Genomic DNA, 27,666 nt, shown 5'->3' on the forward strand with positions numbered 1-27,666 from the left:
TATCCCTTGGCATGACCTCGTAGGGATCCCACATAGGTATCCCATTTGTTCTTGAAGTCTGGGATGCTGCGTGCCTCGACCACCTGCACTGGAAGCTTGTTCCAATGCTCAATCACTCTCTCCGTGAAGAAGTACTTCCTGGCGTCTCCACGAAACTTCCCTCCCTTGAGTTTGAGCGGATGTCCTCTTGTGGTCGAGGGTCCCTTGAGAAGAAAGATATCATCTTCCACCTTGACCCGTCCCGTGATGTACTATGTACCCGTCCCGTGATGTACTATGCCCAGGCTGGATTACCTCTACACAGTAGAGTTACAGCCCATAAAGTTAGAGCAATGGCAGCTTCAGTAGCTTCCTCAGATCTACACCTATTGAGGAAATTTACAAGGCTGCTACTTGGTCCTCGGTTCATACTTTCACTTCTCACTATTATCTGGATACTTTCTCCAGACGGGATGGACAGTTTGGCCAAACAGTTTTACAAAATTTTTTCTTCTAAATTGCCAACACTCCCACCATCCCATTCTGGTTAGCTTGGAGGTCACCCATATGTGAGAATAGCCTGCCTGCTTGTCTTGGGATAAAACACAGTTACTTACCATAACAGGTGTTATCCAGGGTCAGCAGGCAGCTATTCTCACAACCCACCTCCCCTGGTTGGCTTCTCTGCTAGCTATCTGAACTGAGGAGATGCGCCCTACGCTGGGCGGGAAGGCACTCGTGCATGTGCGGTGCGGTCGACTCGAAACTTCTAGTTTCTTCAAGCAAGTCTGCTTGCGAGCTTCCGCATCTGGGCTCCGCTGATGACGTCACCCATATGTGAGAATAGCTGCCTGCTGTCCCTGGATAACACCTGTTACGGTAAGTAAATGTGCTTTTTCTTCAAATCCAGTAATACAAGCATGCATTATTTCATGTGATATGATTCTAGAACACTTTTAGACGGCAACTAGTTTAAGAGGTCTAGTAGGCACTATTTTATAATGAAACATAGGCGACTAGCATAAGCAGCATGGTTTGTGCCTACCTTGAAGGCGTGGATACTTACACCTGTACCTAAATATTCAAGTCAGCACATTTTACTGTATAATCCATGCATGTTCTTGAGAACTCCACTCATGCTCCACGCAAACTCTACCTCTGGACATGCCTACTGGTAAAGTACACATTATCATGTCACTGCACATATTTTTATGCTGGTTGGTGTTTTATAAGCACTGACGTAAGTGTGAAAATCTTTATAAAATTACCTGCTTAAAGCATAACAAGGGCAATTCTAAAACTAAGTGTCAGTAGTTGTGCACCCCTTGTGTGTGAGCTATTAAGCATAAAATGCCCTAAGCACTATTCTATAAGGGCATGTGTTACGTGCTATAGTGTGTAACTACAAAGTGGGTAGATGAACAAAGAAGCGTAAAAGAGGCAGGCGATCTGTGATACAAAGGGCAGACCAGGTGAACATAAAACCTGAAGAACTTTAATTAAATAAAATGACAATAAAATGCCTGATGTGGCCATGTTTCACCCAAGGCTGCGTCAGAGGCACAAAATTGTAACAAAACACAGTTCAATTCAAATCAAACTATATAAAAAAATTAAATCATATTTAAAAATAAGCAAAAGGAACCAGCACAAAATGGGTAAAAATGTGTGCAGTACATGGGCAGGGCTTCTACTTATGTATTGCGGTATATAAGCTGTTATTATTATTATTATTAAATAACTTACAGAACAATATAAGTTATATGGCCCTGCCGCATTTAGATACTTGCGGGTCTAAAGCTTGTGCAAATGCCAGTATATACAGGCTAGGTCTTCCGATACTGAGTTTATTTAGTATTTTATGACACCTAGATGTCCAGATGTCATTATAGAATCACATGGAATCGGAGGACCTAACTGGAAGCAAACAGTTATGGAATTACCCTCATTTAATATTTAATGCAACAGTAGGCTAATTTTGTTTTATTTAAAGTGTATAAGAAATACGAAAGCTTCCCCTCTTCCAGCAACTCTAGTCAGGCTGAGAAAGTACTTAATGAGGCATGAGATGATTAATTACTGTGCAGCTGAGACTCTAATTTTGTGCTTAGTCTTCCACATTTTCTTCAATATTTGGTGACAAATTCTTTGAATTCAAGTTTATCGATTTCTTTCTCATTGGAGAACTGTATTTGATCAATCCGAGAACTAGGACTGCCAACTTTGCTCAACCAGTCCATCCTGAAAAGAGAAAGAATTAGAGATATGAAAAAACATTATATACTGATTATAAAATTTAGACTAGCTTACCCTGAAAAAAATACTTACTTATTTATACTAAATTAAATACGGATCTAACAAATCCTGTGCATGGACTGAATAGAAACAATACATTAGAGTGCTCGTCTGGAGTGCCCAGGCATCATATCTCTGGTCTGATATTTTGATCTGTATTGATGATCTCTGTATGTATATCGTTGATCTTGTAACACTTGCTATTGCTGGGTTTTTTTTGCTACCACAGCTTTTAATTAAAAAAAACTATTTTTTTAAAAAAAGAAACAATACATTAGTAGATCCTGTTTTCAAAAGAAGTTAAACTATAAGCACTCAATCTGTTGCTAAGGGCCTGATATAACCAATGTGCGATCATTTTGGCATATTAATACAGGCGTAAATCACGACATGTACTAAACTACTGAGATAAAATTGCATATACAGTGGTACCTTGGTTTGCGAGCATAATTTGTTCCAGAAGCATGCTCGCAATCCAAAGCACTCGTATATCAAAGCTTATTTCCCCATAGGAAATAATGGAAGCCCAGATGATTCGTCCCACAACCCCAAAACTAATGTACAGAATAAAATAACCAAAAACTAACATACCTGAATAAAATAAAAAGGAGAAAGAAGCCGAACCGCCAGAGGAGGAAGAGGAAAAGAACTGCAGCCTGGGTGGCTCCCCGGTACTGTTGCTCCTGTCTTAGCAGCCACCGTTGCTTCCGGAGCTGGGTTCAGTACTGCTGCAGAAGCAGGCGTGGCACTGTGTGGAGCAGAAGCGGTGAATCCGCAGGCGGTATTCGCCATTCTTTCCCAGGCTCCTCAGGGTCCCAATGTACACCCTGCAGAAACGTAAACACCACCGGACCTGTACGCATGCACCATCCATGTAAACACCATCAACACTGGCCGAACCTGTATGCACGTGCTGACCCCACATCCTGGAGCTCCAAATGTGCAAAGTACAGGAGTTCTAACCAGGTGCGCGAGCTGCAGAGAAATAGCCCCGCCTCGAGCGAACGCATGCACCGTCCCATCCCCAGAGGAAGGCGCGCTCACCAGTACCTTCCTCAGATCCGGTCACCTCGCAACAAGGACGCACTCCCAGCGGGAAAAAGGTATTTGACTGCTCGTTTTGCAAGTCAATGCTCATTTTGTGAGTCACAAATTTTGCAAATGTTTTGCTCATCTTGCAAAACACTTGCAAACCGCATTACTCGCAAACCGAGGTTTGACTGTATTATACGTATCATAAGAGAAGTCTGCATCAAGTCAAAAAACTCACAACGTATTGTGCCCAAATTTTCTAGACCACATATAGCCTTCTATTAATATTATGAGCATCTCTCTTGGTTTACATTGTGGAGCAATGAATTTTAAGAAAGAAATTTAGTCTATAATTGTGCTACAATCCAAATGACTACTTCTAATATTGTTTAATACATGGGATGCTTGATGTTAGATGAAAAAGAAATAGCTTGTATTTCTTCACATTAGTTGGAAAATAAAACTGGTACTGGGCAGACCTATACGATTTGTGCCCCAAAACTAGAAGGAAGAGATTGTGATATGATATGCACATTCTTAGGGCTCCTTTTACAACGCCGCACAGAATAGCGTGCGCTAAACTGCCGCGCATGCTAGCCACTATTGCCTCCTTTTGAGCAGGCAGTAGATTTTTGGCTAGTGCGCGCTATAGCGCGCGCTAATCCAGTGCGTGCACTAAAACCGCTACTGCAGCTTTGTAAAAGAGCCCTTAATCTCTCTCAATTCTAAGATTGCAGGTGCTATGTATCTATATGAATGGGGGATGGGTAGAATCATAAAGTTGATATTAGTTAATAGATCATGCTAGTCAACGATGGAGGAGGGGAAGACAATTTTAGGGTTGAAAGCAACTGTATGTTCCAAAATCGCATCATATAACTTTCCCTATGAGATTGATGAGGCACGTTGCCAACTGCCTTATTTATGATGTCAATATTTAATCATGAAGAAGTGGAACCTGCGCAGAGAACCAGATACAACTCTGGGCACCTTGTTGAGCAGATTGGATGGATCGTGTAGTTTTTTATCTGCTAACATTTACTATGTCACTATTTACAGTATAATACTACTACTATCCATTCAGTTATATCTGACCCTTGGATACTCTGTAGGCCAGTCCTCGTCATGCTTCTCTGATTTCCACAGCTTCTTTCAACTGCCTGATGTTCATTCCCATGTTCATTTTTTATGGTATCCAGCCAACGGGCCTTTGGTCTCTCCTGCTTCCTTTTACCACTCATTATAGGAAACAAAAGGGAACACAAATGGAAAATGAAAATCAGTTAAACTGACAGAAGGTGCTCAGAACCAGATGGTAGGAAGCTCACAAACGGGGACAAGCCCCTAAATGCGGTTTCATAAGTCTATCATCGCACCTTTTTTCTTTAATCAGTGAAAAGTATTTTTGTTATGTGTATATATAGGCATCAAAAAATGTGTATATATAGGCATCAAAAAATGTATATTAAGTTGCTTATACTGTATCTTCAAAGTTAGAAGAGTAAAATATTACTTAACTTGACTTGAATGAAAAATAAAGGGTTACTGAAGTTTTCACTGCAGCAGGTTCTGAGCACCTTCTGTCAGTTTAACGGATTTTCACTTCCCATTAGTGTTCCCTTTTGTTTCCTATAATTAGTATTGCTCCTTTGGGACACACTTATATTTAAAACATTGCCCAGTAGTATGTAGGATGTACTTAAGCAGATTGACAGACTAAAGAACGACAAATCGCCAGGTCCGGACGGCATTCACCCAAGGGTACTCAAGGAGCTAAAAAACGAAATAGCGGAGCCATTTCGACAGATATGCAACCTATCCTTAAAAACCGGTGAGATCCCGGAGGATTGGAAAATAGCAAATGTCACGCCCATCTTCAAGAAGGGCGCAAGAGGAGACCCGGGAAACTACAGGCCGGTAAGCCTGACCTCAGTCCCGGGAAAGATGATGGAGGCACTGATCAAAGACAGCATCTGTGAGCACATCGAAAAAAATGGGCAGCTAAAACCGAGTCAACACGGCTTCTGCAAGGGTAGGTCATGCCTCACTAACTTATTGTACTTCTTTGAGGGGGTGAGCAGTCAGGTGGATAAAGGGGAATCTATAGACATCATTTACCTTGACTTCCAAAAAGCCTTCGACAAGGTGCCACACGAGAGACTGCTTAAAAAGATATGGAACCACGGGGTACAAGGGGAGGTCCACCGATGGATCAAGGTCTGGCTGGCAAACAGGAAGCAGAGGGTTGGCGTAAAGGGCCACTACTCAGACTGGAAAGGGGTCACGAGCGGAGTTCCACAGGGGTCGGTGCTGGGACTGCTCCTGTTCAATATCTACATAAACGACCTAGAGGCGGGAATCAAGTGTGAGGTCATTAAATTTGTAGATGACACCAAACTATGCAGCAGGGCTCAAACCAGGGAAGACTGCGAAGATCTTCAAAAGGATCTAACACAGCTGGAAAAGTGGGCCGAAAAATGGCAGATGAGCTTCAACGTGGGGAAATGCAAGGTCATGCACGTGGGGAAAAAGAACCCGATGTTCACATACAAAATGGGGGGAACATCACTAGGGGTCAGCAACCTGGAGAGAGACCTGGGAGTGATGGTAGATGAAACACTGAAGGCATCAGCACAATGCGCCACGGCCTCAAGGAAAGCAAACAGAATGTTGGGTATCATTAAGAAGGGTATTACAACCAGGACGAAAGAAGTCATCATGCCGCTATATCGTGCAATGGTGCGGCCGCACCTGAAGTACTGCGTCCAGTACTGGTCGCCGTACCTCAAGAAAGACATGGCGGTACTTGAGGGAGTACAAAGAAGAGCAACTAGACTGATAAAGGGAATGGAAAAACTTCCATATACCGAAAGATTCAAGCAGTTGGGACTTTTCTCCCTGGAGAAGCGAAGACTTAGAGGAGACATGATAGAAACCTTCAAGATCCTGAAGGGCATAGAAAAAGTAGACAGGGACAGATTTTTCAAATTAAGGGGCGCCACAAGTACAAGGGGGCACTCGGAGAAATTGAAAGGGGGCAGGTTTAGAACAAACGCTAGGAAGTTCTTTTTCACTCAGAGGGTGGTGGATACGTGGAACGCGCTTCCAGAGGCTGTTGTAGACAAGAAAACATTAAATGGTTTCAAAGAAGGTTTGGATAGATTCCTAGAAGAAAAAGGGATTGAGGGGTATAGATAGGTATAGACCATTGCTCAGGAAATGGGCCTGATGGGCCGCCGCGGGAGCGGACCGCTGAGCAGGATGGACCTAGGGTCTGCCTCAGCGGAGGCAACTTCTTATGTTCTTATGTTCTTATATACGGGGATCCTTTTACCACTGACCATTCCAAGTAGCCCCTCTTTTTCTAGTGAATTAGCTATCACATGTCCAAAATAGATCAGTTTCTGTCTGGTAATCTTGCCTTCCAGGGACAACTCTGGGTTTATATGATCAAGAACATCTTTGTTGGTGATCCTAGCTGTCCATGGGATTTGTAGAAGTCTTCTCCAGCATCACAGCCTGAAGGTGTTGATTTTTCTTCTATCTGCTTTTGTGAGTGTCCATATCTCACAGCCATATGTCCGACTGTGAGCACAATGGCAGTGATCAGTCTTTGTTTGATGGTGATTGAGACGTCCTTGCACTTCCATATTTGTCCATACTCATCAAGGCTGCACACCCCAGTGCTAATCGAAGCTTGATTTCTGCTGTCGAACAGCAACTGTGATTAATGAGGGATCCAAGGAAAATGAAGTTGTCAATCACTTCTATTTCTTTATTGTTGATCTTTATGTGGACTTTCTTGTTGGCAGTAGTCATGATTTTGATCTTCTTGATGTTCAGGTAAAGTCCCATTTTCTCGTTTCAGCTTCAGGATCAACTTCTTGAGGTCCTTCTCACTCTCTGCCACCAGGGTAGTATCATCTGCTTATCTCAGATTGCTGATGGTTCTTCCACTTGTTTTCACCCCAACATTTGAATCATCTAAGTCCAGCTTCCTCATGATTACTTCTGCATAGAGGTTGAAAAGAAGAGGATGCATCCTTGTCATGTACCCTTTTTGATCTTGAACCATTAAGAACATAAGAATTTCCATACTAGGACAGACCGAAGGTCCATCAAGCCCAGTATCTTGTTTCCAATAGTGGCCCAACCAGTTCCCAAGAACCTGTATCTCAGTACCTGGTTCGCATTGTAGCTTCTTGATCTTAGTAGAGCGATCTGATTAACCTGATCAGGTGTGCTGGCACTCCTATCTTACTCAGTGCTTCCCAAAGCTTGTAGTGCTCAACACAGTCAAACGCCTTGGTATAAACAATGAAGCACAGGTGGAGCTTCTTCTGATACTTCCTCACCTTTTCTATGATCTACCTCAAGTTTGTGATGTGATCAAGGGTCCCTTTGCCCTTACAGAATCCAGCTTGGGCATCATGAATGTTGCCCAAGTGTCTCTGGATGATCTTTAGAAACACCTTGTGGTGTGGGGGATCAGGGCGATTGTTCTGTAGTTGGCACAGGCCCTGGTGTAGCTTTTTTTCAGCAGTGGGATAAAAACTGATCTTTACCAGTCCTTTGGCAATATGCAGGTCCTCCAGATCTTCTGGCATAGTGCGGTCAGTATGGATCTTGGGACTGGTTTGAGCAGCTCTGCAGGGATTCCATCAATGCCAGGTGCTTTGTTGTTTGGCAGCTGCCTCAGTGCCCAATCCACTTCACTTTTCAATAGGTCTGTTTCTGCTTCCTCATGACCCCCAAGCTCTTTAGGGTAGTTCATGCTGGTGAGGATGTATAATTCCTCTGTGTATTCTTTCTATCTCTGTTTGATGTCCTGCTGGTCGCTAATTTCATTCCCATCACAGTCTTTGATGGTTGATTGGTGTGCTAAGGCTTTTTTATTTGTTTCACTATGGTGAATAATTCCCTGGTGTGGCCCTTCTTATAGGCTTCTTTGAGGTTCATGCTTTGAGCATTCAGGAAGTTGTTCTTGTCTTTCCTGGCTGCTCTTTGAAAATCAGCATTGAGTCGCCCACCTCATTCAACCTGCCCTTAGCCTTTGCCTCTCTCCTTTTACTAGTGATTTGGAGGGTGGTTGCAGTTAACCAGTTTTTATCACATACTGGCTTCTTTTATGGCACATGCTTTTGAACAGTTTTAGTGATGATTCCTTTGACCTCTGCCCACAATTTGTCTGGGCCCCCTCCTTCCTGCCTGAGCAGGTTGAACCTGTTACTCACTTCGATTGCATACTGCACAGGGATCTTACTGACATCAGACTTCCTCTGCATATCTGGATGCTTGATCTTGCATAGTCTGACCCCGAGTTTAGCTACAAGGAGTGATCAGAGTCACAGGCTGCACCTGGTAGTGTTTTTGCAGAGAAAATTGATCCCTTCCATTTTTACTGGCAGATGATGTAGTCAATTTGGTTATGATGCTGCCCATTTGGGGATGTCCAGGTGTAGAGGCACCGCTTCAGCTGGGTGAAGAAGGTATTGGCGATTCTAAGCTTGCTCTCTTAGCAGAACTGTTAAAGGTGGTCCCCAGCTTCATTCCTCTCCCTAGGCCATGCCTGCCAACCTCTCCTGAATCCTCTCATTCTCCAACTTTGGCACTGAAGTTGCTCATAATGTAGATGATGTCCTTTCTTGGGGTTCTATCGAATGCACTTTGGACCTGGGCATAGAAGTCCTCAATGTCCTGCTTCAACGCGTTTGCTGCTGGTGCATAGACTTGAATGATGGTCACATTCTGAGATTTCCCTTTGATGTGGATGGAAATGACTCTATCATTGATGTAGTGGGGGCTCTGTACGCACCTTGTGATCCTTTTGTTGGCCACAATAACAAATCCCTATCTGTCTCTGACATAACAGTATAATACTCATAAAGAAATCAAACCCGATTCTGTAACCGACGTCCATGTTGCAGATGCCGGTTACAGAATCGGGTTTGTTTAGACGCCGCCGCTATACGTAAATCACAGCAAGTGATCTCCTTGCTGCGATTAGTGTAGCGGCCTTGGCTACGGCCGACAGTCTCCCCTCCTCCCCCGATGATCGTGGCAGGAGGGTGCCCAACCCCTCCTGCCGACAGATCCTGCCCCCCCGAAGATCACTGGCAGGAGGGTACACAATTCCTCCTGCTGGACCCCCCCAACAATCTCCCCAAACAAAATGCCCCAACCCCCCTCCCCGGACCCCCCCAACGGCCCCCCCTGAAGATTGCTGGCAGAAGGGTGCCCAACCTCTCCTGACAGACCCTCCCAACGAAACCCCCAACCTCGAACGGGCCCCTCAGGCTTACCTGCAAGTTGGCTGGATGGGTCTTCGCACCATCCAGCCAGCAGGCCCGCCTCTGTCCAAATGAGGTGGGCCCGTCCCACCCCTGCCAACCCACAAGATCCTAGGGCCTGATTGGCCCAAGCGCCTAAGGCCCCTCTTATAGCAGGAGGGGCCTTAGGCACCTGGGCCAATCAGGCCCTAGGATCCTGTGGGTTGAGCAGGGGTGGGGCAGGCCCACCTGATTTCAACAGAGACGGGCCTGCTGGCCGGATGGTTCGAGGATCCAGAAGGGGTCCAGCAGGAGGGGTTGGGTGCCCTATGCCGGTGATCTTTGGGGGGGTGGGCTCTGTTGGGCAGGAGGGGTTGGGCACTCTCCTGTCATGATTGTCGGGGGTGGGGATACCAGCAGGAAGGGTTGAACACCTTCCTGCCGGTGACTGCGGGTTTTGTCCCACATCCCTCCCTGCCAGGCTCTGCATCCAGCCCTCTCCCTCCCTGCCAGACTCTGTACACTGTCCCCTCCTCCCTTCCTGCCCTTCCAGACTCTGCACCCTGTCCCCCCTTCCTCCCTACCTTGTCTCCCCACCCTCCTGATGCCTTGCAGGCCTCCACTGGGCTTGACATAAGACCTGGTGGTCCAGCAGTGGGCTAGGACAGAAGGGATCCCTCCTGCCTCCTATCCCAGCCGTTACAACTTTTACCTCCCTCCCACCTCCCCCATGTACCTTTAAAATATCTAGTGGTCCAGCGGTGAACCGGAGCAGGAGCAGTCTTCCCATGCTCCTACCCCATGCAGAGCTGCTAGCGAATGGCTGCTGCGAGTTCTTGGGAAGCAGGTGGGATCCCTCCTGTCCTAGTCCACCACTGGACCACCAGGGAATTGAAAGGTGTGCAGGGGAGGTGGGAGGGAAGTAAAAGTTTATAGAATCAGCCGGAACAGCAGATGGGAGGGATCCTTCCTGTCCCGGCCCACCGCTGGACCACCAGGCCTTATGGCAGGTCTGGTGGAGGCGTGCAACAGGTCTGGGAGGGGGCCGAGTAGGCACTGACCTAAATATAAGCCAGGACCCCCATTTTAGGGCCCCAAAATCTCAACTTATATTCGAGTATATACGGTAAGCCAAATCAAACACTGTTTAAATTATATTATCTTTTACCAAAGAAACAACTCGCATTCTGAAAAATGCCTGAAAATATCATAAATTCTTGACTTTTATGCATGTGAATAAAGAACTCCACGTGAGATGCTGGCCAAACCTCTAAGTTTCCATCAATATAGGGTGCTAAAGTATATACTCCAATTCCCTTCTTGTAAAATAATCTTTGATGAAAGTAAAAACTTAACTTAAAAGTCATTTGTGTGATTGACATTGTTTATAAATTTAATCAAATGCATAACAATCGTGACATGAAGACAATGAATCTAACACTCTCATTCTAAAATCTTGCACGTACGTTTTTGTACTTAAGTGCATAAAATTGTGTGCACGACAGGTTATAGACTAATGCCAGTTAAATGCATGAGTTAATTGCCTAATTAGGTGCAAACTGAAATTAAAAACCAATCATCGGTGATTATTGGAATTAATTGCCAATAATTAGCACTAACTGCAGTTAAACACTTGGGAGTTGTTCTATAATATTAGTGCCTAAATTCTGTAGTGAATACCTGCAAGAGGAGCAGGGCGGGGCCGGGGCAGGGGCAGGAGCAGGACAAGCACTTACACATTAAGAGCCATATCTACATATGGTGACTAAAAAAAATCAGCATTGACTGGAACACATAACTTAGGTCAGTGTCCCACAAACTTTTTGGCACCGCAGCACACTAAACCCGGTGACACAGCCGGAAGGCATCCAGAAGTCTGTGGATGTCAATGTGATGACATCACGTTCATGTGTGACATCGTCACGTCGACGATGGAACATGTGCGGAGGCCCTCTGGCCGCAACCCTGAACCTGTCACTTTACCGATGGGGGATTCTGAAGTCTCGTGGCACACAGTTTGCGATACACTGACTCAGGTGCAGGCCTGTGTTTCAGCTGACCTAAATGCCTGTGCCTGAGTTATGTATGCATTAGGTGTATTATAAAACAGTGTGACTAAATTGTGACTGAACACGCCTCCTTTTCACATTCAAGCACTATTTTTTACAGAATCTCACTGAGTTGTGCACGTAACTTTTAATTAATCCCATGCATAGTAATATAGTAAGCACACATTGGTGCATGAAGCTATGTGTTCAACTTAATTGATTAATTGGCCTAATCATTGCTGATAATTGACAATTTACACCTACACTTCCCCCTCCCCATTCGCGGTTCCTACACTCGTGGTTTCATATAATCGCGATTTTTTTTCTGGGGAAGGGGAAAATAAAAAAAACAGTCTTCATGTAAAAAAAATCCATCTTTTTTTCCTCCCTGCCGCCTTCCCGGCCTTACGTGGTGGTCTTAGAGGGCTTTCGGGGCAAGAGCAATCTTCCTACGCTCCTGCCCCGTGCAGATCGCCATGAGGAAATGGCTGCTGGGAGTTCCCGAAGTCTCTCGAGAATACGTCGGGAACTCCCTACAGCCATTTCCTGATGGCGATCTGCACAGGGCAGGAGCGTAGGAAGATCGCTCCTGCCCCGAAAGCCCTCTAGACCACCAGGTAAGGCCGGGAAGGCGGCAGGGAGGTGGAGGTGGGTCAGAGCCAGATAATCGTGGTTTTTCAGCATTCGTGGTCCGGCTCTGCCCATATCCCCCGCGAATGACGAGGGAGAAGTGTATATCTCTTCTTTCCTCCATGGTATACGTATTCAGGTATTCAAGAATCTTTTCATATGTCTCTTGGCGCAATCCCGATATCATTTTTGTTACCTTCCTCTGGACCACTTCAGGTCTTCTTACATCCTTAACAAGGTTCAGGCTCCAGAACTGAACACAATATACCATGTGGGGCCTCAATGACTTGTAGAGGGGCATCAACACTTCTCTTTTTCTGCTGGTGATTCCTCTATCTATGCAGCCCAGCATCCTTCTGGCTATGGCCACTGTTTTTGTCACACTGAGATCTTCAGACATTATCATACCAAGGTCCCTCTCCCTGTCCATGCAAATTAGCTTCTCAACCCAAAGCATATACAGCTCCTTTGAATTTTTACTCCCCAAGTGAATCACTGTGCACTTCTTTGCATTAAATTTTAACTGTCAGACATTAGCCCATTCTTCCAACATTCACAGATCTCTTTTAATGTTTTCTATTCCCTCCAGCATATCTACTCTGTTGCAAATCTTTGTGACATCTGCAAAAAGACACACTTTTCCTTCTAACCCTAAAAATTTCAAGAAAGACATAAAATCTTTGATCTAAAAGAGGGAAACTTAAGGATGTAAGTATCAGAGCTGCAAAGGATGTAATAACAAACCACAAAGCTTAAAAGTAGGTTTTATAACATTTAAAAAGTCCATGGTGGCATTCCCAATATGAGGGAAAGTAGTACTGTATTAGAAAAATAAAGCAAACCCATAAAACATTTTCCTGAGAAGTTTATATTAATCCATAACTTGTCAAATCACCATAAATATTCACCTTTAAATCTCAAAAAATAACTTTAAAAACATTAAAATTGTGGTGGAAACCATTGATTTCAATACCATGCATTCCACTAATATCATTGATTCATTCCCCAACCATGGAAGAAAATTGAAAGTCCTAAAAAAAGGAAAGAGGCCGAGGAACCTCTTAAAACCATCTGAAACCAAAACCACAGAAAATCATCTCAGTTAAATGAAATATGGTGTCTGCAGTGTCCCAAAAAGTAGAAACCAAAACTTTAAAACACGATGAAATAACTAGATAAACCATCTCATGGAACTCAACACTACAAAAACACATGGTAACCAGAGCTTAAAATCAAAGGCAAAATATATATCTATATAAGGCAAAATACATCTAACAGCTTTTATAGAAGTGAATGTGAACAATTGAACAAATCACTTTTCCACACAGTCCCCATGCAAGACGACACATTTATTGTACTGTTCAACCGTAGCTTCTGCATTCCTGCAGAAAAGTTGTTTCAGCTGCTCCTGAAGCCAGGTAAGCACCACTTCCTTTTCTTCATCAGAGGTGAATCTGCGACCTCGCAGCGTCCCCTTCAGTGAACCAAAGAGATGACAATTGCTAGGCGCCAGATCCGGGCTATAAGGAGGAGGTGGAAGACACTCAAACCCAAGCTGTTGTTGCTGCTGCTGTTTGAAGGCGTACATTGTCATGGTGCAGCAAGACAGTTTTGGACAACATTCTTCTTTTGCTGTGAATTGCAGGTTTAAGTTCATTTTGCAGCAATGCACAGTCATTTTCACTGTTTGCCCCTGTGTGTATTAATTCAGTTGTTTTGACCCTGGTGTAGACATCTCTGGTGAAATGTGGCCAAATCGGGCATTTTATCTGCATCCTGGGAGTACATTGAACAAAGACTGCTTTTTCATACGGTCATAGGTTTGTGAATAACTTTTAAATGGAAACTTTTCTAACTCAAGAGTTTTGGAAAGTGAAGTTCTTATTTAAAAAGGAAATGGTACATAATACAAAAGAATTTTGCAATAAAGAGTTTCAGATAATAATGCACCTTTATTTTAGTCATCAGGAAAGTTATCAATGTGGGCTACTGCTAAGTGAGTTGTTTAAGCAATGAGAACCTGTGCTAAAATAATTGGACTCCAGGGAAATAAGCCAACTTAACAATAGCACATATTGATAACTCCTCCCCTTTTAATGATGAAGTAGTATGCTAAGTACTTTATGTCACACAGGCTTTGTTTATAACAGAATGACCTGGCTCTGTTTTCCAAAAATCACAGTAGCCTTGGGAAATATAAACCTGAGTGCATTAGCATTAAAACAACATTTATTAAACCAGCCAACTTAGCATTGACCTGTCTAGTTATTAACAGACACCGATCATATTATTCGAAAATTCATACAATAATCATGTCAGCGGTGGCAAGCTATGTAAGCGAGGTCTAAGCTGAGCAAGAAACTATGTCAGTCTTTTGCACAGTGGAACAGAGCTTCTGTAAATAGCTATAGTGTCATGGAACATTTTGAGAGAAATCAAAAGATATTTTTAGTAAAGGTCCTATAGAGGACAAGTTTCAAACTCATCTGCACAGATAATTTGTGACTTAATTTGCCTAAACATGTGTTACTAGACTTTGTAACTGGAATCTACCCTGTGTGTCAGAAATCGGCAAAACTTACACTTATTTTATAAAGGGAACTTAGGCTTATATTTGTCCTAATCAAATAACATTCACTTCCTGGAAACTAAGGGCCCCTTTCATCAAGCTAAACTAGAGGTTTTTAGTGTGATCCAGCATAGTAAATGTTTCGATGCTCACAGAATTCCTATGAGCGTCGGAGCACTTATTTCACTGGCCTGCGCTAAAAACCTCTAGCGCAGCTTGATAAAGAGGGGGGGGGGAAAGGGAGTAAGTGACTAAATTTACATCTACTCTTCGATTTGGGTTAATATCTGGGTTCATTTTGGGTGCATTTGAGCATATTTTATAACGTGTATATTTGATTTGTTTGAAAGTGTTTATTATTTGTATTATTGGCTTTCAGATTGTAAACTGCCCATGGTGCAGGATAGTAAGATTTTAATAAACTTGGAAATATGCACATGCTGACCAAACACATCCCCTGGAACTCATACACCCATTCATGAAGCAGCACAAAAGTTTGCTTTAAAACACGATTATTAATCTTTTGTTAACCGCGTTGAACTTATGGTTACACAGTTTATAGGTATGATGTGATGTTATGTTATTGCATGTTATGCTCATTGAATTGATCCTTTTGGGAAACATGACCATATCATAGAAGCTTACATCAACTCACACTGGCCACCAATCCAAGAAAGAATATTATTTAAATTATACTGCATGTTATTTAAAACTCTAAACGTAGACAGCCCATCCTACCTGAACAACCGACTCATCCAAGCATCCTCAACCAGACATAGAAAAACGCACTCCCCTTTCACCCCCCCCGATCAAAGAAGTAAAACGGACAAAATTATACGATGGCCTCCTAGCCACTCAAGCCGCAAAACTAGATAACCAGATCTCCAACCTTCTGATAACCACCCCAAACTATAAGATATTCAGAAAAGAAATAAAAACTATACTCTTCAAGAAATTCCTGAAACAGCCCTAACTTCACTTACAATAGCACTCCTCCCTCCCGGCACAGACCTTCTCTATACAACCTGAGAAATGACAAATGATCTTCCTTTGTCACCCTCCATTCATATATATCTACCTACTCTACACCACTTTTTACCACTTGACAAACGACCTTACTGCTTACAACTCTAGAAATGACAATTGTTCTTCCATTGTAACCTCCATTAATAAATCTTATGTAATCTGCCTTGAACAGAAACGTAATGGCGGAATAGAAATCTCTAATGTAATGTAAAGGCAGGGTTGTTTGACAATCTTAATGTTGATATATCAGTCTAATTATGTAATTTGTTGGTGTTAATTTTTTTAAAAAAAACTTTAAGGTTTTTATTGGGGTTTTTTAAAATAAAGTACAATGTACAACACACCACCAATAGCACTCTCAATAGAAAATACAAACAACCAAGAGGAACACACATGTACAACATTACAAAGTGTAAACATTCCCTTGTTCTAGAATATATAACAAGCTAAACCCCTGCAACAACAAATTATCCTTAATCCCCCCTCCATGCCTCCCTTCACCCATCGCCCCAGCAGGACAGCGGAACGCAATGACTAATATCTAAAGAACATCTAATTTATCCCCTGTCGTCCAGGTGGACACCTGAGATGCATAATAGTGATGCCACTTTGCTACAGAGATTTTCATTCTTTCCAAGGATCCTAACCTATTGATCCACTCATCATGTGAAGGGGCTGTGCTGCTTTTCCAACATTTCGCTATTAGGCATTTAGCGGCTGCCAGACCTATACGAAAAAGTTTGGTTTGCCATTTATATTCCTCAATGTTATGCAAACCAAACAAGCAACCGATTGGTGTTGCTCCCGCTGGCTTTCCTAACAGATACGTTAGTGTTTGGACCACTCTCCTCGAAAAGGGTCTCAAAACTGGACAGTCCCACCAAATATGCAGGCAGGTACCCACTGGAGTTCTACATCTCCAGCAATGATTGGAAACTTGGGGAAACATTCTATGCAATTGCTTAGGTGTATAGCACCAGCGGGTCAGAACCTTATAGGCATTCTCCTCAACTAGTGCACAAGAGGAAACCTTATATATTTTCCCACATATAATCCCCCACTTCCTTCCAAAATCCCCTTCCCATTTATTCATAAATGTAAACTGAGATACAGTGTGTTCCCTCCAATATTGATATAGGACAGAGATAGGGCAAGGAAGCTTCTGCAATAAGAGCCACAAATTCTCAAGGTGTTCCCCCTGAATTGGCGATCTAGAATCCCAACCCTGAGCTCTCAAAAAAATGACAGACTTGAAGATAAGCCAAATAATCCCACTCGGGTATCCCAGACTTCCTTTGAATCCGATCAAAAGATAGCAACCCCTCCTCTTCCATCAAGTCACGAAAGGTAATCAAACCCAATCGAGCCCAAATACGAAACACTCCTGCCCTGCTACAAAGTGGGGCTCTGCACAGATCAGCGCCAACGAGGACACCACTGAAACATTCCCTCACCCACTTTCACAACTGATCCCTCACCCACTTCCACAACAAGATAAGATGCCGTAAAAATGGATTATTAACACTTTTTGCCCAGATACGAAATGTGCCTGAAAGCCAAAGCTTATATTTAAGTGGGTCCAGGCCCCCACATGCCTACTCTAATTGCACTCCACTCTTAAACTCCCCTATTTCCCAATCCAATAGCAATCTGAGCTGAGCCGACTGAAATTGGGAAACAAATTGGGAACCCCTCTACCCCCTAAATCTCTGGTAGCCCACACCACTTTTTGGGAAATGCGGGGAGGCTTCCTTTGTCAGATAAATCTCGTGGTGTTAATTTTTATTTTTGTAAAATAGTCAAAATGTTATATAAATATATATATATATATATATATATATAACATTTTGACTATTTTACAAAAATAAAAATTAACATGAATATATATATAATAATAATAATAACTTTATTTTTCTATACCGCCATAATCTTGCGATTTCTAGGCGGTTCACAATGAAGAATAGCTGTACAATCAGCGAATTACAGTAAATTAAATAGATAGGAGGTCACTGAGCAGTCAGTGATTACAGGTGCAAGGTGGTTAGAAGCAAAAGTAAACATAGGTTGCAGTATAAGAATTAACTATTATACATATTACATTGAAAATGGTCGGACACCAGCGAGTATCTGGATAACCATTGTGAATGTACTGATGCACTGATGTACTTCGTCTTGTTTAAGGCGGAATATAATTAAACCAAACCAAACTTATTCTCAGGGATTAATTTATATATACAAGGGGCCAATGCAGAAAGCTTTGAGGTACAGGTGTTAACCAAATGGCTTCTGCCGCAAGCTTTCCACTAAAACTTGGATGAAGTATTCAATGAGCACCAAAAGGCAAAAGAACAGCGCAAAAACCTTACATCAAGGAGAACAAAATGTAGGACAAAAAGTAGAGATGGACCATGGGCACTAACAAAAAAGAGGCGCTAGTGGTGAAACCAAAGCAATTTTATTGTAGGTACAAAAAATAAAAAGAAATAAAGCATTACCACTAAGGATTTGGATAGAGCAAAAAAAGACCCAACATAGATCTGTGTTTTGGCCCAAAGTGCCTGCCTCAAGGGTCACAATCTCACTTTCCGCGGTGCATAGATTTCACTTGAAGTGTAATACAGAGCAATAAAACCGCAAAGTTTTGTTGCGGGAGCCTTAAAAGTGTGCCAGAGAAGGTCATTGTGGACATCTTACCTCAGACCCAGATGGGCAAGTGTGCCCTTCCTAAGCTGGAAGGAGCTACAGTATAAAAAGCCTTGTATGCAGGAGCAGTGTGTCTTCCTTCTGGGAAAGAATCCAGGAAAAAGGAGTGGCTAGAGTTATCCACTTGAATATGGCACAGTCAAGGGTGTCTAAATACCGTTTACAAAATCTCCCCACAAGAGAATTGAACACCCAGCAGCAAGAACTGAACTCTGATACCATATGAAAGCCAACAAAAGAAAAAGACTCAGTTATACAGGAGGGGGGAAAAAAACACCCAACCATCCATCCACCATAGGTAGAAAAAACATCATCTATCTTTCTTGTACACTTAGAAAGGAGTGTAACTAAATCCCATGAATTATATCTCCACCTAGGGGATATACCTCTCATAAACTGAAGGGACTTAAGAAGTTTACTGTTATTGTCCAGAGTGCTATTACACTGGAGCTGTCTTTATACTTTTTTTTATTTAATTAATTAGGTTTCTCAATCATCTGAAAGGAAGCTATAGTCTCTTACGACACCAACAGAGAGAAGTAATAAGGGAAAGAGCATTGAGATGTTCTTCAAATCCAAGGAATTTGAGCTACCATTTATCTTTTAGACTTATGGATTGGTTTTGCTGCTTATTTTGTTTTCCAAATTTTACAACTTTTCCCAACAAAAAAACATTCTTGTGATAGCATACCATAAGCTAGAGCTTCCCAAACTGTGGGTCATGACTTCAAACAGGGTTGCAAAACCCAAAAACCCACACCTGGTGTCATGATCTGCTGTCAGGGGGGGGTCATGCGATTTCTGAAGCCATGTGAACTGGGGCTGTGACCAAAGAAGAATTGGTGAGTGCTGGCATAAGGAAAAACAAGATATAAAAGAAAACAAAAATAAAAATGCCAACAAAAGGAAATGTTTATAGACCAGAATTTAGGGGGTGAAAAATTTCACAATTCCAAGAAACTAGATCTAAAGAAGAGATGATGCAATAGAAGAATGGTCTCTTGCTAAAGTTTCAGCTTTCTTAAGTAGGAAATTTATGGACCATTTTCCTAAATTGCACTAAGCACTAATGTGCGCTTAACACAGGACACAGTAAATCGTTTTGCATTAGTTTAGTCATTTGCATGCGTTAACTGTAGTATTTTTTTCTTGAGAGGAGGGATATTAGGGGCAGAGAATGGGCATGGAAGTGCCATTTCTTTAGTGCACTGACATTAGCACCCCAAACTGCATAAAGTGGACTTAACATGAGAACCTGTAGAGGGCCATGTTTGAAAAGGACGTCCAAGTCTGATTTGGACATTTCCTGTCAAATATTCAAAGTCGGAAGCACAGAAACATCTATTTCCGAAAGCCAAACTGCTAGACATCCAAAAATAGATATTTTTTGAAAATCGTCTACTTGGACGTCTAGGCCAACAGGACATCCAACCCTTAGGATGCCTAACTTTATACCCCATTTTCGACTAGAGAAATGTCCAAATCCAGACCATTTGGACATGGGAGAGACCAGCAGTGTGATGGACTAGCCTAGGGCTAGGGGTAGGCAATTCTGTTCCTCGAGAGCCACAACCCAGTCAGGTATTCAAGATTTTCACAATGAATATGCGTGAGACTGATTTGCATACAATGGAAGCAGTCCATGCAAATTAATCTCATGCATATTCATTGTGGAAATCTTGAAAACCCGACTGGGTGGTGGCTCTAGAGGATTGGAATTGCTGACCTCTGAACTAGCCAAACAGAGCAGTGGGACACCTAAAAGGGCACTGCTGTGAACTTCATATAAAGAGTACCAGAAGTATATCTCACCCCTTATTATGCTGAGCCCTCCAAAACTCCCCCAAAACATATTAGGTGGGTGCTAGTTTTTTGTTTTTGATATCTTCTCTCTATTTAAAGTACCAGTTACTTCTATAATTTTTTGATGTTTTTGTTGAAGACCTCCATGGCTACCTCACCCCCCCCCCCCAATGAGAGACTGGCTATAATTATTAGACCCCAATAACCCTCATAGCTGTAGGTGGCACCTATATGGCAGTAGAATAGGGTTTTGGTGGGCTCACACTTTCCACCATAAATGTAGTGGTTAGAGTGGTTTATGGGCCTGGGTCCTCCTCTCTATGGTTTACTAGCCCATCCATCAGGCTACTTAAGACACCTGTGTGATGCTCTACTAGGCTTTCCCATACCAAGTGCTGCTGTTCTAGAAACAGCTTTGTACTCTTTCATTCAGATCTTTGAGAGGTAGGAGGGGGATAGTGAGAAGTGGGGGAGCATGGGGAATCATTCCTTAATGTATCTAGGGGTCATCTGGCCAGTTTGGGTACCATTGTGGCACTTAGCTGCTTCTAAAACAGTTCTAGCTCTGAACATCTAAGTTCCATCCAAGACATCTTGGAAAAGTTTCGATTAGAGAATGACACGGTGACAAAATTCATCACCGTCCCCGCGGATAACCGCGGGAAACCATCTTCATGTCATTCTTTAAGGAGAGAGGGAAGAATCAGAGTATGAATGGCCACAACCACTGACCCGCAAGCTTTGTTTTGAAGAATGCTGGTGTAGAAGGATTGAGATTGAAATAGACACTAGAAAATGACATGGGATTATTTCCCGCGGTTATCCGCGGGGATGGGAACGGTGATGAATTTTGTCACCGTGTCATTCTCTACCTCCTAGCACACCCCCTGGAACTCTGGACACACAGTGGGAGAAATATCTCGCTAGATGTCCAGGAAAAGGGTTTTCATTATCAGCACTTGGACGTGATTAGGATGTCCAAGTGCCAACATAGGCAGTTTTTTTTGATGTTTTATTTTTTTTTGATTATAAACCCCTTAGTGCCTCCTAAATAGGATATAACAGAAAAAAAGGTTATATTTATGTCCACTCTAGAAATGGGCTTAGCATGCGAGAAAGTCAAGCTTTAGGATGGGATAAGCCCATTTACTAGAGCCTCTTAATAGGGCCATTTAGTAAGCTGTGATAGGAAAAACTAAGCCAGTACAAAACACCTAGATACAAAACACCTGGTCAGAAAAGAAAAAAAAGTTCCTTTCTTTTCTGGGAGGCTCTAGAATAGGGATCTTAAAGTCCCCCCTTGAGGGCCACAATCCAGTCGGGTTTTCAGGATTTCCCCAATGAATATGCATTGAAAGCAGTGCATGCACATAGATCTCATGCATATTCATTGGGGAAATCCTGAAAACCCAACTGGATTGTGGCTCTCAAGGACCCCTGCTCTAGAAGCACTGAGTGGCATTTTTGATAGGACGTTTAAGTCTATGATGCCTCTTCTTCTCCCACTGTGGAACTCAGCTGCTCATTCCTTCAGGAAGTTTGCGAATAGCCAAAAAAGACAGACTTACTAAGGATGAAAATGTCTATATAGGTCATTTTAAAAAATAAAAGACACATGACTGGCTGTTTTGAGAATGGACTTTTTCTCTACTGGATTTCCAGATATTTTTTTCCCTAAACAGCCAAATTAGACAGACATCGTATTGAAAATGCCCTTCCACTTCATGTTAGGTGGGTGTTAGTTTTTTTGTTTTTGATATCTTCTTTCTATTTAAAGTACCAGTTACTTCTATAATTTTTTGATGTTTTTGTTGAAGACCTCCATGGCTATCCTCACCCCCCCCAATGAGAGACTGGCTATAATTATTTGTTTGGAGGAGTTCTAAATGAAACATGCCTTTGTGGTCTATTTTAAATCAAAATAAATATAGTAAGAGTTCATGATTAGAACTGAATTTGTATCCCTCCAGCTTATATAAAGTACCGATATAATAGTTATGAAATACCTAGGGCTTATTAATTTGAGGACAAATTGGAAATGAATCAGTGGAGCACGGGATGGGGTAGGAGGGGCCTTAAACAACTTGGTCCAATCAGAGCCTCAGGCCTCTCCCCAGATGCCACAGGAAGGGGCCTAAGACTCTGATTGGCCCAGATACCCCATAGGAGACTTTGGGGCCAGATTTCACTTTTGATGCTGAAAAGTAGGCTTTTTTGTGCAGATTAGTAATGCAACAAGGTTACAAAAAATTTTGGGTTTTGGAGCTTTTCGGTTTTTAGAATTTCAGATAATATGTAGAAATAAATAAAACAAACAAACAAATCAAATGATCTTGTACCTGTACTAGAAAGCAAGTCTACTCCTATCCTAAGTCTAGCCTGAAACCTGATTTGTGAAATATTGTTAAACTGAATATTTTCAGATTAACCTTGCAACGTAAATTTAAATAAAAGCATTCAGAATCAAAATGTCAACCTCTTTAGGGTAAGAAAAAAATATGCAGCAGAAGCAAAACACTTTGAAGATTTTCAATGGTAAAAAGCTTATATAGAACACTTTTAAAATTATTTCACCTGTGTTCAGTGTACATTGTGTACTTTAAAAGGAAAGGTTGCTGAAGGGTATGATATATGTCACACCGAATCACAAGAAACAGTTCCAGCTGTGAATTATTAACATTCTAAACTTCCAAAACTTTTAATTTTACTTTGTTTCTGAGTAGAATGAATAGTAAATTGCTTCTTTGACCTTTCTCTTAGTTAACCATGCACTGAGTAGATTAATGTAAATTCTAGGAAAAATACTGGGCGAGATTATTACAGAGCATATACTGTAAGCATTACTGTGCAGGTAAATCAAGGTCATTATGGGGTCAGACCAATCTTATTGGCTTTTAGCAATGTAAGTAGGAAGTATGGCGTTGAATTTTGTTAAATCTTTTCAGATAGCAGTCTTATGAAAGCCAGTTTACAAATTACAGAACTTGGAAGTTATCAGTAATATTTGAGAATGGATAAGGAATTGGCTAAACAGATGATATAAGCAGAACATAAATAACAACATAAAGTCCAAGTGGAATAAAAGGTAAAAAGGGTCCCAAAGGTCCTTTCACTGAACCACAGTTATATTGACATTTTATAAATAAATTAAATGTGGAGGGAGACATAAGCTGTACAATTTCTAGCTGCATAGAATGCACCAAAATGTTTCAAACTGTTAATACACTATAAGGAGACAGTTGGGGGTTGGCGATAGAGAAGTAATTGTGAGGCGGAGTCTTGGGGAGTGGGGTAGTTATGAGGAGCTAGTTTTGAGGGGCTGTGGCAGATTGTGAGGTGGTGGAATGGTTGAGGAAGAGTAGTTCTGGAATTTGGATGCACTGTAGAAGTGGAGCAGTTGGGGGGGGGGGTCAATTCTGGAGAAAGTTTGTGGGGATTGGGAGACTGTGAAATGATGGGAAAGTTTGGGGGTAGATATGGGGTTGGGACAAGTAATTTTGGGGATTGGGAAGTTTGTGGATAATACTTGGGATTGGAGGAATTTAGAGTAGTTAAAGGGAGTTTGAGGGCTGAGAGCAGTTTGGAGTCATGGGGCAGTTGTGGGGGCTAGTTTTGGAGGCTGGGACAATTTAGGAATACTATTTGGAGTTGGGCTGGTGAGGCAGTAACAGGTGGTTGTTTTTTTGGGTTGAAAGCAGTTTGAGAGGTGACAAGCACTTGTGGGGTGTAACTTTTGGGGTAAGGGTGAGACAGTTGTATTGGACAGTTTTTTTTGGATTAGGTTAGTTTGGGGGGATGGGGTAGCTAGGGTGAGGACAGTACAGATCAGAGGTGAAGCATTTTGAAAGGAGACTTTTCCTAACTGATGTGGATTTTGTACATTTTAAGAACATGCACAAAAATCCAGTAGCAAACATGACCGTTTTTGAAACAGAAAAACATCTATCTTTTTGTTTCAAAAATGGCCAATTCTCTGATGTGCTTGTCCTCAGTACGTCTATCTTTTTGAACTTCAGTTATAAAATCTATGGTTAAAATATCTGTTTTATAAATTTCTTGCATTAAAGATGTCTTAAAAATAATGGTTGATTTGACCTGGTGGCTCAGAGGTAGTGCTGAGCACTGCAACACGAAGGAACTTGGTTCCGATATCTTTCCCTTGAAAGGCAGCTGTGCTAAAGTTGCCTCGGAGGTGGAATCACCAGCCCACTGCTGAACCCACAGCATTCGGCGTGCCAAAATAGAATATGCTGACTTTCAAAAGGCCCTATAAGGCATCTGCCATGTAGTCTATCCCAGCCATCAGAAGCAGAGGAGGCGGATCCACCGAATCAGTCTCCAGCGTACGCAGCCGAGAGAGACAGGCGCATGCCACACAGGGCGTTGCCACAGCTGCTTTAAGGCCTAAATTCACCATCTCAAAAACTGTTATTTTATATCTATCATTTTATAGCTTTTCTGTACAATTTTCTGTTGTTACCCCAATTCTTGACAAAGTCACAATCATCCCTTGTTGTTGCCTAGCCTCTGCTTAAAACTTTACTTTCTCCCCAGGTCAACCACCATTTTTTTCCTGAAGATTGCTGCCGTTGCGTTGCGAAATGGCTCCGGTAGGCAATAATTTAAATTCCCGCATTCTGCGGCACATGCCGCAAAAGCGCACTTAAGGAGCATTTCCTGCTCCTTGGTGCGCTTCCTTCATACACTCACTAATAGTTTTCTCACTTTTAAAATGTTATTTTTGCTAACCATATCTACTTTTCTCTTATTTCCAAACTTTACCAGGACCACCTATTACCCCTCAGTTCATAATATAAATAATTTTCATGAATTCTCCAATTCCTTCTTTCTGGGGACATCGCCCCCCTATCTCGCAGTTCTACATCTTTTTCAATTAGACCCAGTTGCTTAACAACCATTCCATTCATCTCTTCCCACCCTCTCCCAACCCATGCAACTCCCTCTCAAACACAACCAAAGCTGAATATTCAATATGTCAGAAATAAGCACCACTTTTTACATGATCTTATCCTACATCACAGTTTTCATATTCTTTGCCTTACAGAAATTTGGTTAATCAATGGAGAAGAAGCCTGCATCTCGCAAGCCTGCCCAAATGGCTATACATTTCAAATGCACTGTCGTGAAAACAGAAAAGGAGGAGGGCTGGCAGTAATTCATCTCTCTACCATTCCCTTAAATTTGAATCACCTTCCCCATCCTTCCCCTCTTATCTCGAGACTCTTATCTCAGACCCCCCTCCTTGCTTCATTTCCTCCTTCTCTATCGCCCTCCCCCAATAACCAAAAACTCATTGTCGACTCTCCAAACAGCAATTCTTGATTTCTGTATTTCCCATGTCAATCCCATAATTCTGGGGGGATTATAATATCCATTTTGACCAACCCAACAACTAATGCACATCTGAAATCATATCTTTCATGACAGACATCAACCTCACAAAGCTTATCTCCATTCCCACTCACACATACTATTGATATGATTATTACTCCTTCTCCCTTAACTTCAACAATCTTGGGATGCACCTTTACTAACCATTTTTTAATCTCACTAAATCTTCAAATTCAGGATACAATTTTACATCAACCTCCTCACTCTTATGTCACCAGGGATTACAGAAATCTTACCACTTCAGCTATTATGAGCACATTCGATCTCCAACTAGAAGACTTCTCCAAGCTCGACTTAGAGAATCAATGTTCACTCTGGAAAATCTCCACTCAGAAGTTTATAGACTCATTAGCACCTAGCAAACAACATCTTGGACCGAGATCAAAAAGAAAACCCTGGTTCTCAGAAGAATTAAACTAAACTAAACTAAACCTTAGGTTTGTATACCGCACCATCTCCGCGTGCGCAGAGCTCGGCACGGTTTACAGAGGTTGAGAGGAAAGGAACTACAAAGAAAGGATATAGGAGAGGGACTGAGGAGATAGAGGGGGACAGGATACTAGAGCACGGGAGGTGATTAGATTTTTGAAAAGAGCCAAGTTTTCAAGTGTTTGCGGAAGGATTGGAAGGAGCTAGAATTTCTGAGCGGGGATGAAAGGTTGTTCCAGAGTTCTGTGGTTCTAAAGGGGAGGGATGTTCCAAGTTTTCCTGCGCGGGATATACCTTTTATAGAAGGGAAAGATAGTTTCAGTTTTTGGGAGGATCTAGTCGAGAGCGGGTTTGAGGAATTCCAGAAGAGTGGGATAACGGGAGGGAGGACGCCGTGTAGAATCTTGAAGGCTATGCAGGCACATTTATAGAGGACTCTGGAGTATACTGGGAGCCAGTGAAGCTTGGAGAGGAGTGGGGAAACGTGGTCGAACTTGCCTTTTGCGAAAATAAGCTTGGCCGTGGCGTTCTGAATTAGCTGAAGTCTATGGAGGTTTTTCTTAGTTAGGCTTATATAGATGGAGTTGCAGTAGTCCAGTCTAGAGAGGATGGTGGATTGGACGAGGATGGCGAAATGAGAATGATGAAAGCAGGATCTTACTTTCCTCAACATATGGAGGCTAAAGAAGCATTTTTTTACCAGGGAGTTGAGGTGATCGTTGAAGGAGAGAGAGGAATCTAAGATGATGCCTAGGACTTTGCTTGAAAACTCAAGCTGAAGAGTGGGGCCGGAAGGTAGAGGGATGGAGGTGGGTAAATGGTCTGAGATTGGGCCGAGCCAAAGTAGTTTGGTTTTGGACTCATTCAGTTTCATTTGTACAGATTGGGCCCAGGATTGGAGGTTCGTAATACATGTGGAGATGTTCTCAGCGAGGTTCGAGAGGTTCGAGTCGGTTTCGAGGAGGATGAGGATGTCATCAGCGTAGGAGTAGAGAGTTTCTAGGGGGGATAAATGAAGGAGTTTCAGAGAGGACATGTAGATGTTGAAAAGGATAGGGGAGAGGGGTGAGCCTTGCGGGACTCCACATTTCGGCTTCCAGGCGGGGGATGAGGTACCGTTTGTGTTAACGGTGTAGGAGCGGGAGCGTAGGAATTTCGAGAACCAATCCAGGACTGTGGAGCTTATGCCTATTTCGGAGAGTTGGAAGATTAGGATGTCGTGGTGAACGACATCGAAGGCTGCGGAGAGGTCGAATTGAAGAAGAACAGCAAATTTGTTGCGAGAATGGAGTTGTTGCACCTTAGAGATTAGTGAAGCCAAGAGGGATTCGGTGCTGAAGTTGGGTCTGAAGCCGAATTGGTGGGGTAGGAGGATAGAGAATCGTTCTAGGTAGGATGAGAGTTGGGTGGATATGATGGATTCTAATAGCTTGGTTAGGAGAGGGATATTTGCTATAGGACGGTAATTTGA

The 27,666-nt window shown here is 42.5% G+C and overlaps 1 protein-coding gene across 2 annotated transcripts in view; it reads right to left on the reverse strand.

Annotated features, from left to right (window-relative positions):
* Positions 1–1,452: 1,452 nt before the first annotated feature.
* Positions 1,453–27,666, reverse strand: part of ACYP2 (acylphosphatase 2) — a 182,931-nt gene continuing 156,717 nt past the window's right edge. For both annotated transcript variants that reach the window (XM_033939916.1, XM_033939917.1), the window contains one exon: positions 1,453–2,220. In XM_033939916.1, the coding sequence (XP_033795807.1) occupies positions 2,106–2,220 (115 nt within the window). In that variant the 3' untranslated portion in view covers positions 1,453–2,105. The remainder of the gene's footprint in view (positions 2,221–27,666) is intronic.

The sequence above is a fragment of the Geotrypetes seraphini genome, chromosome 3 (assembly GCF_902459505.1).
Source record: "Geotrypetes seraphini chromosome 3, aGeoSer1.1, whole genome shotgun sequence".
NCBI lineage: Eukaryota > Metazoa > Chordata > Amphibia > Gymnophiona > Dermophiidae > Geotrypetes > Geotrypetes seraphini.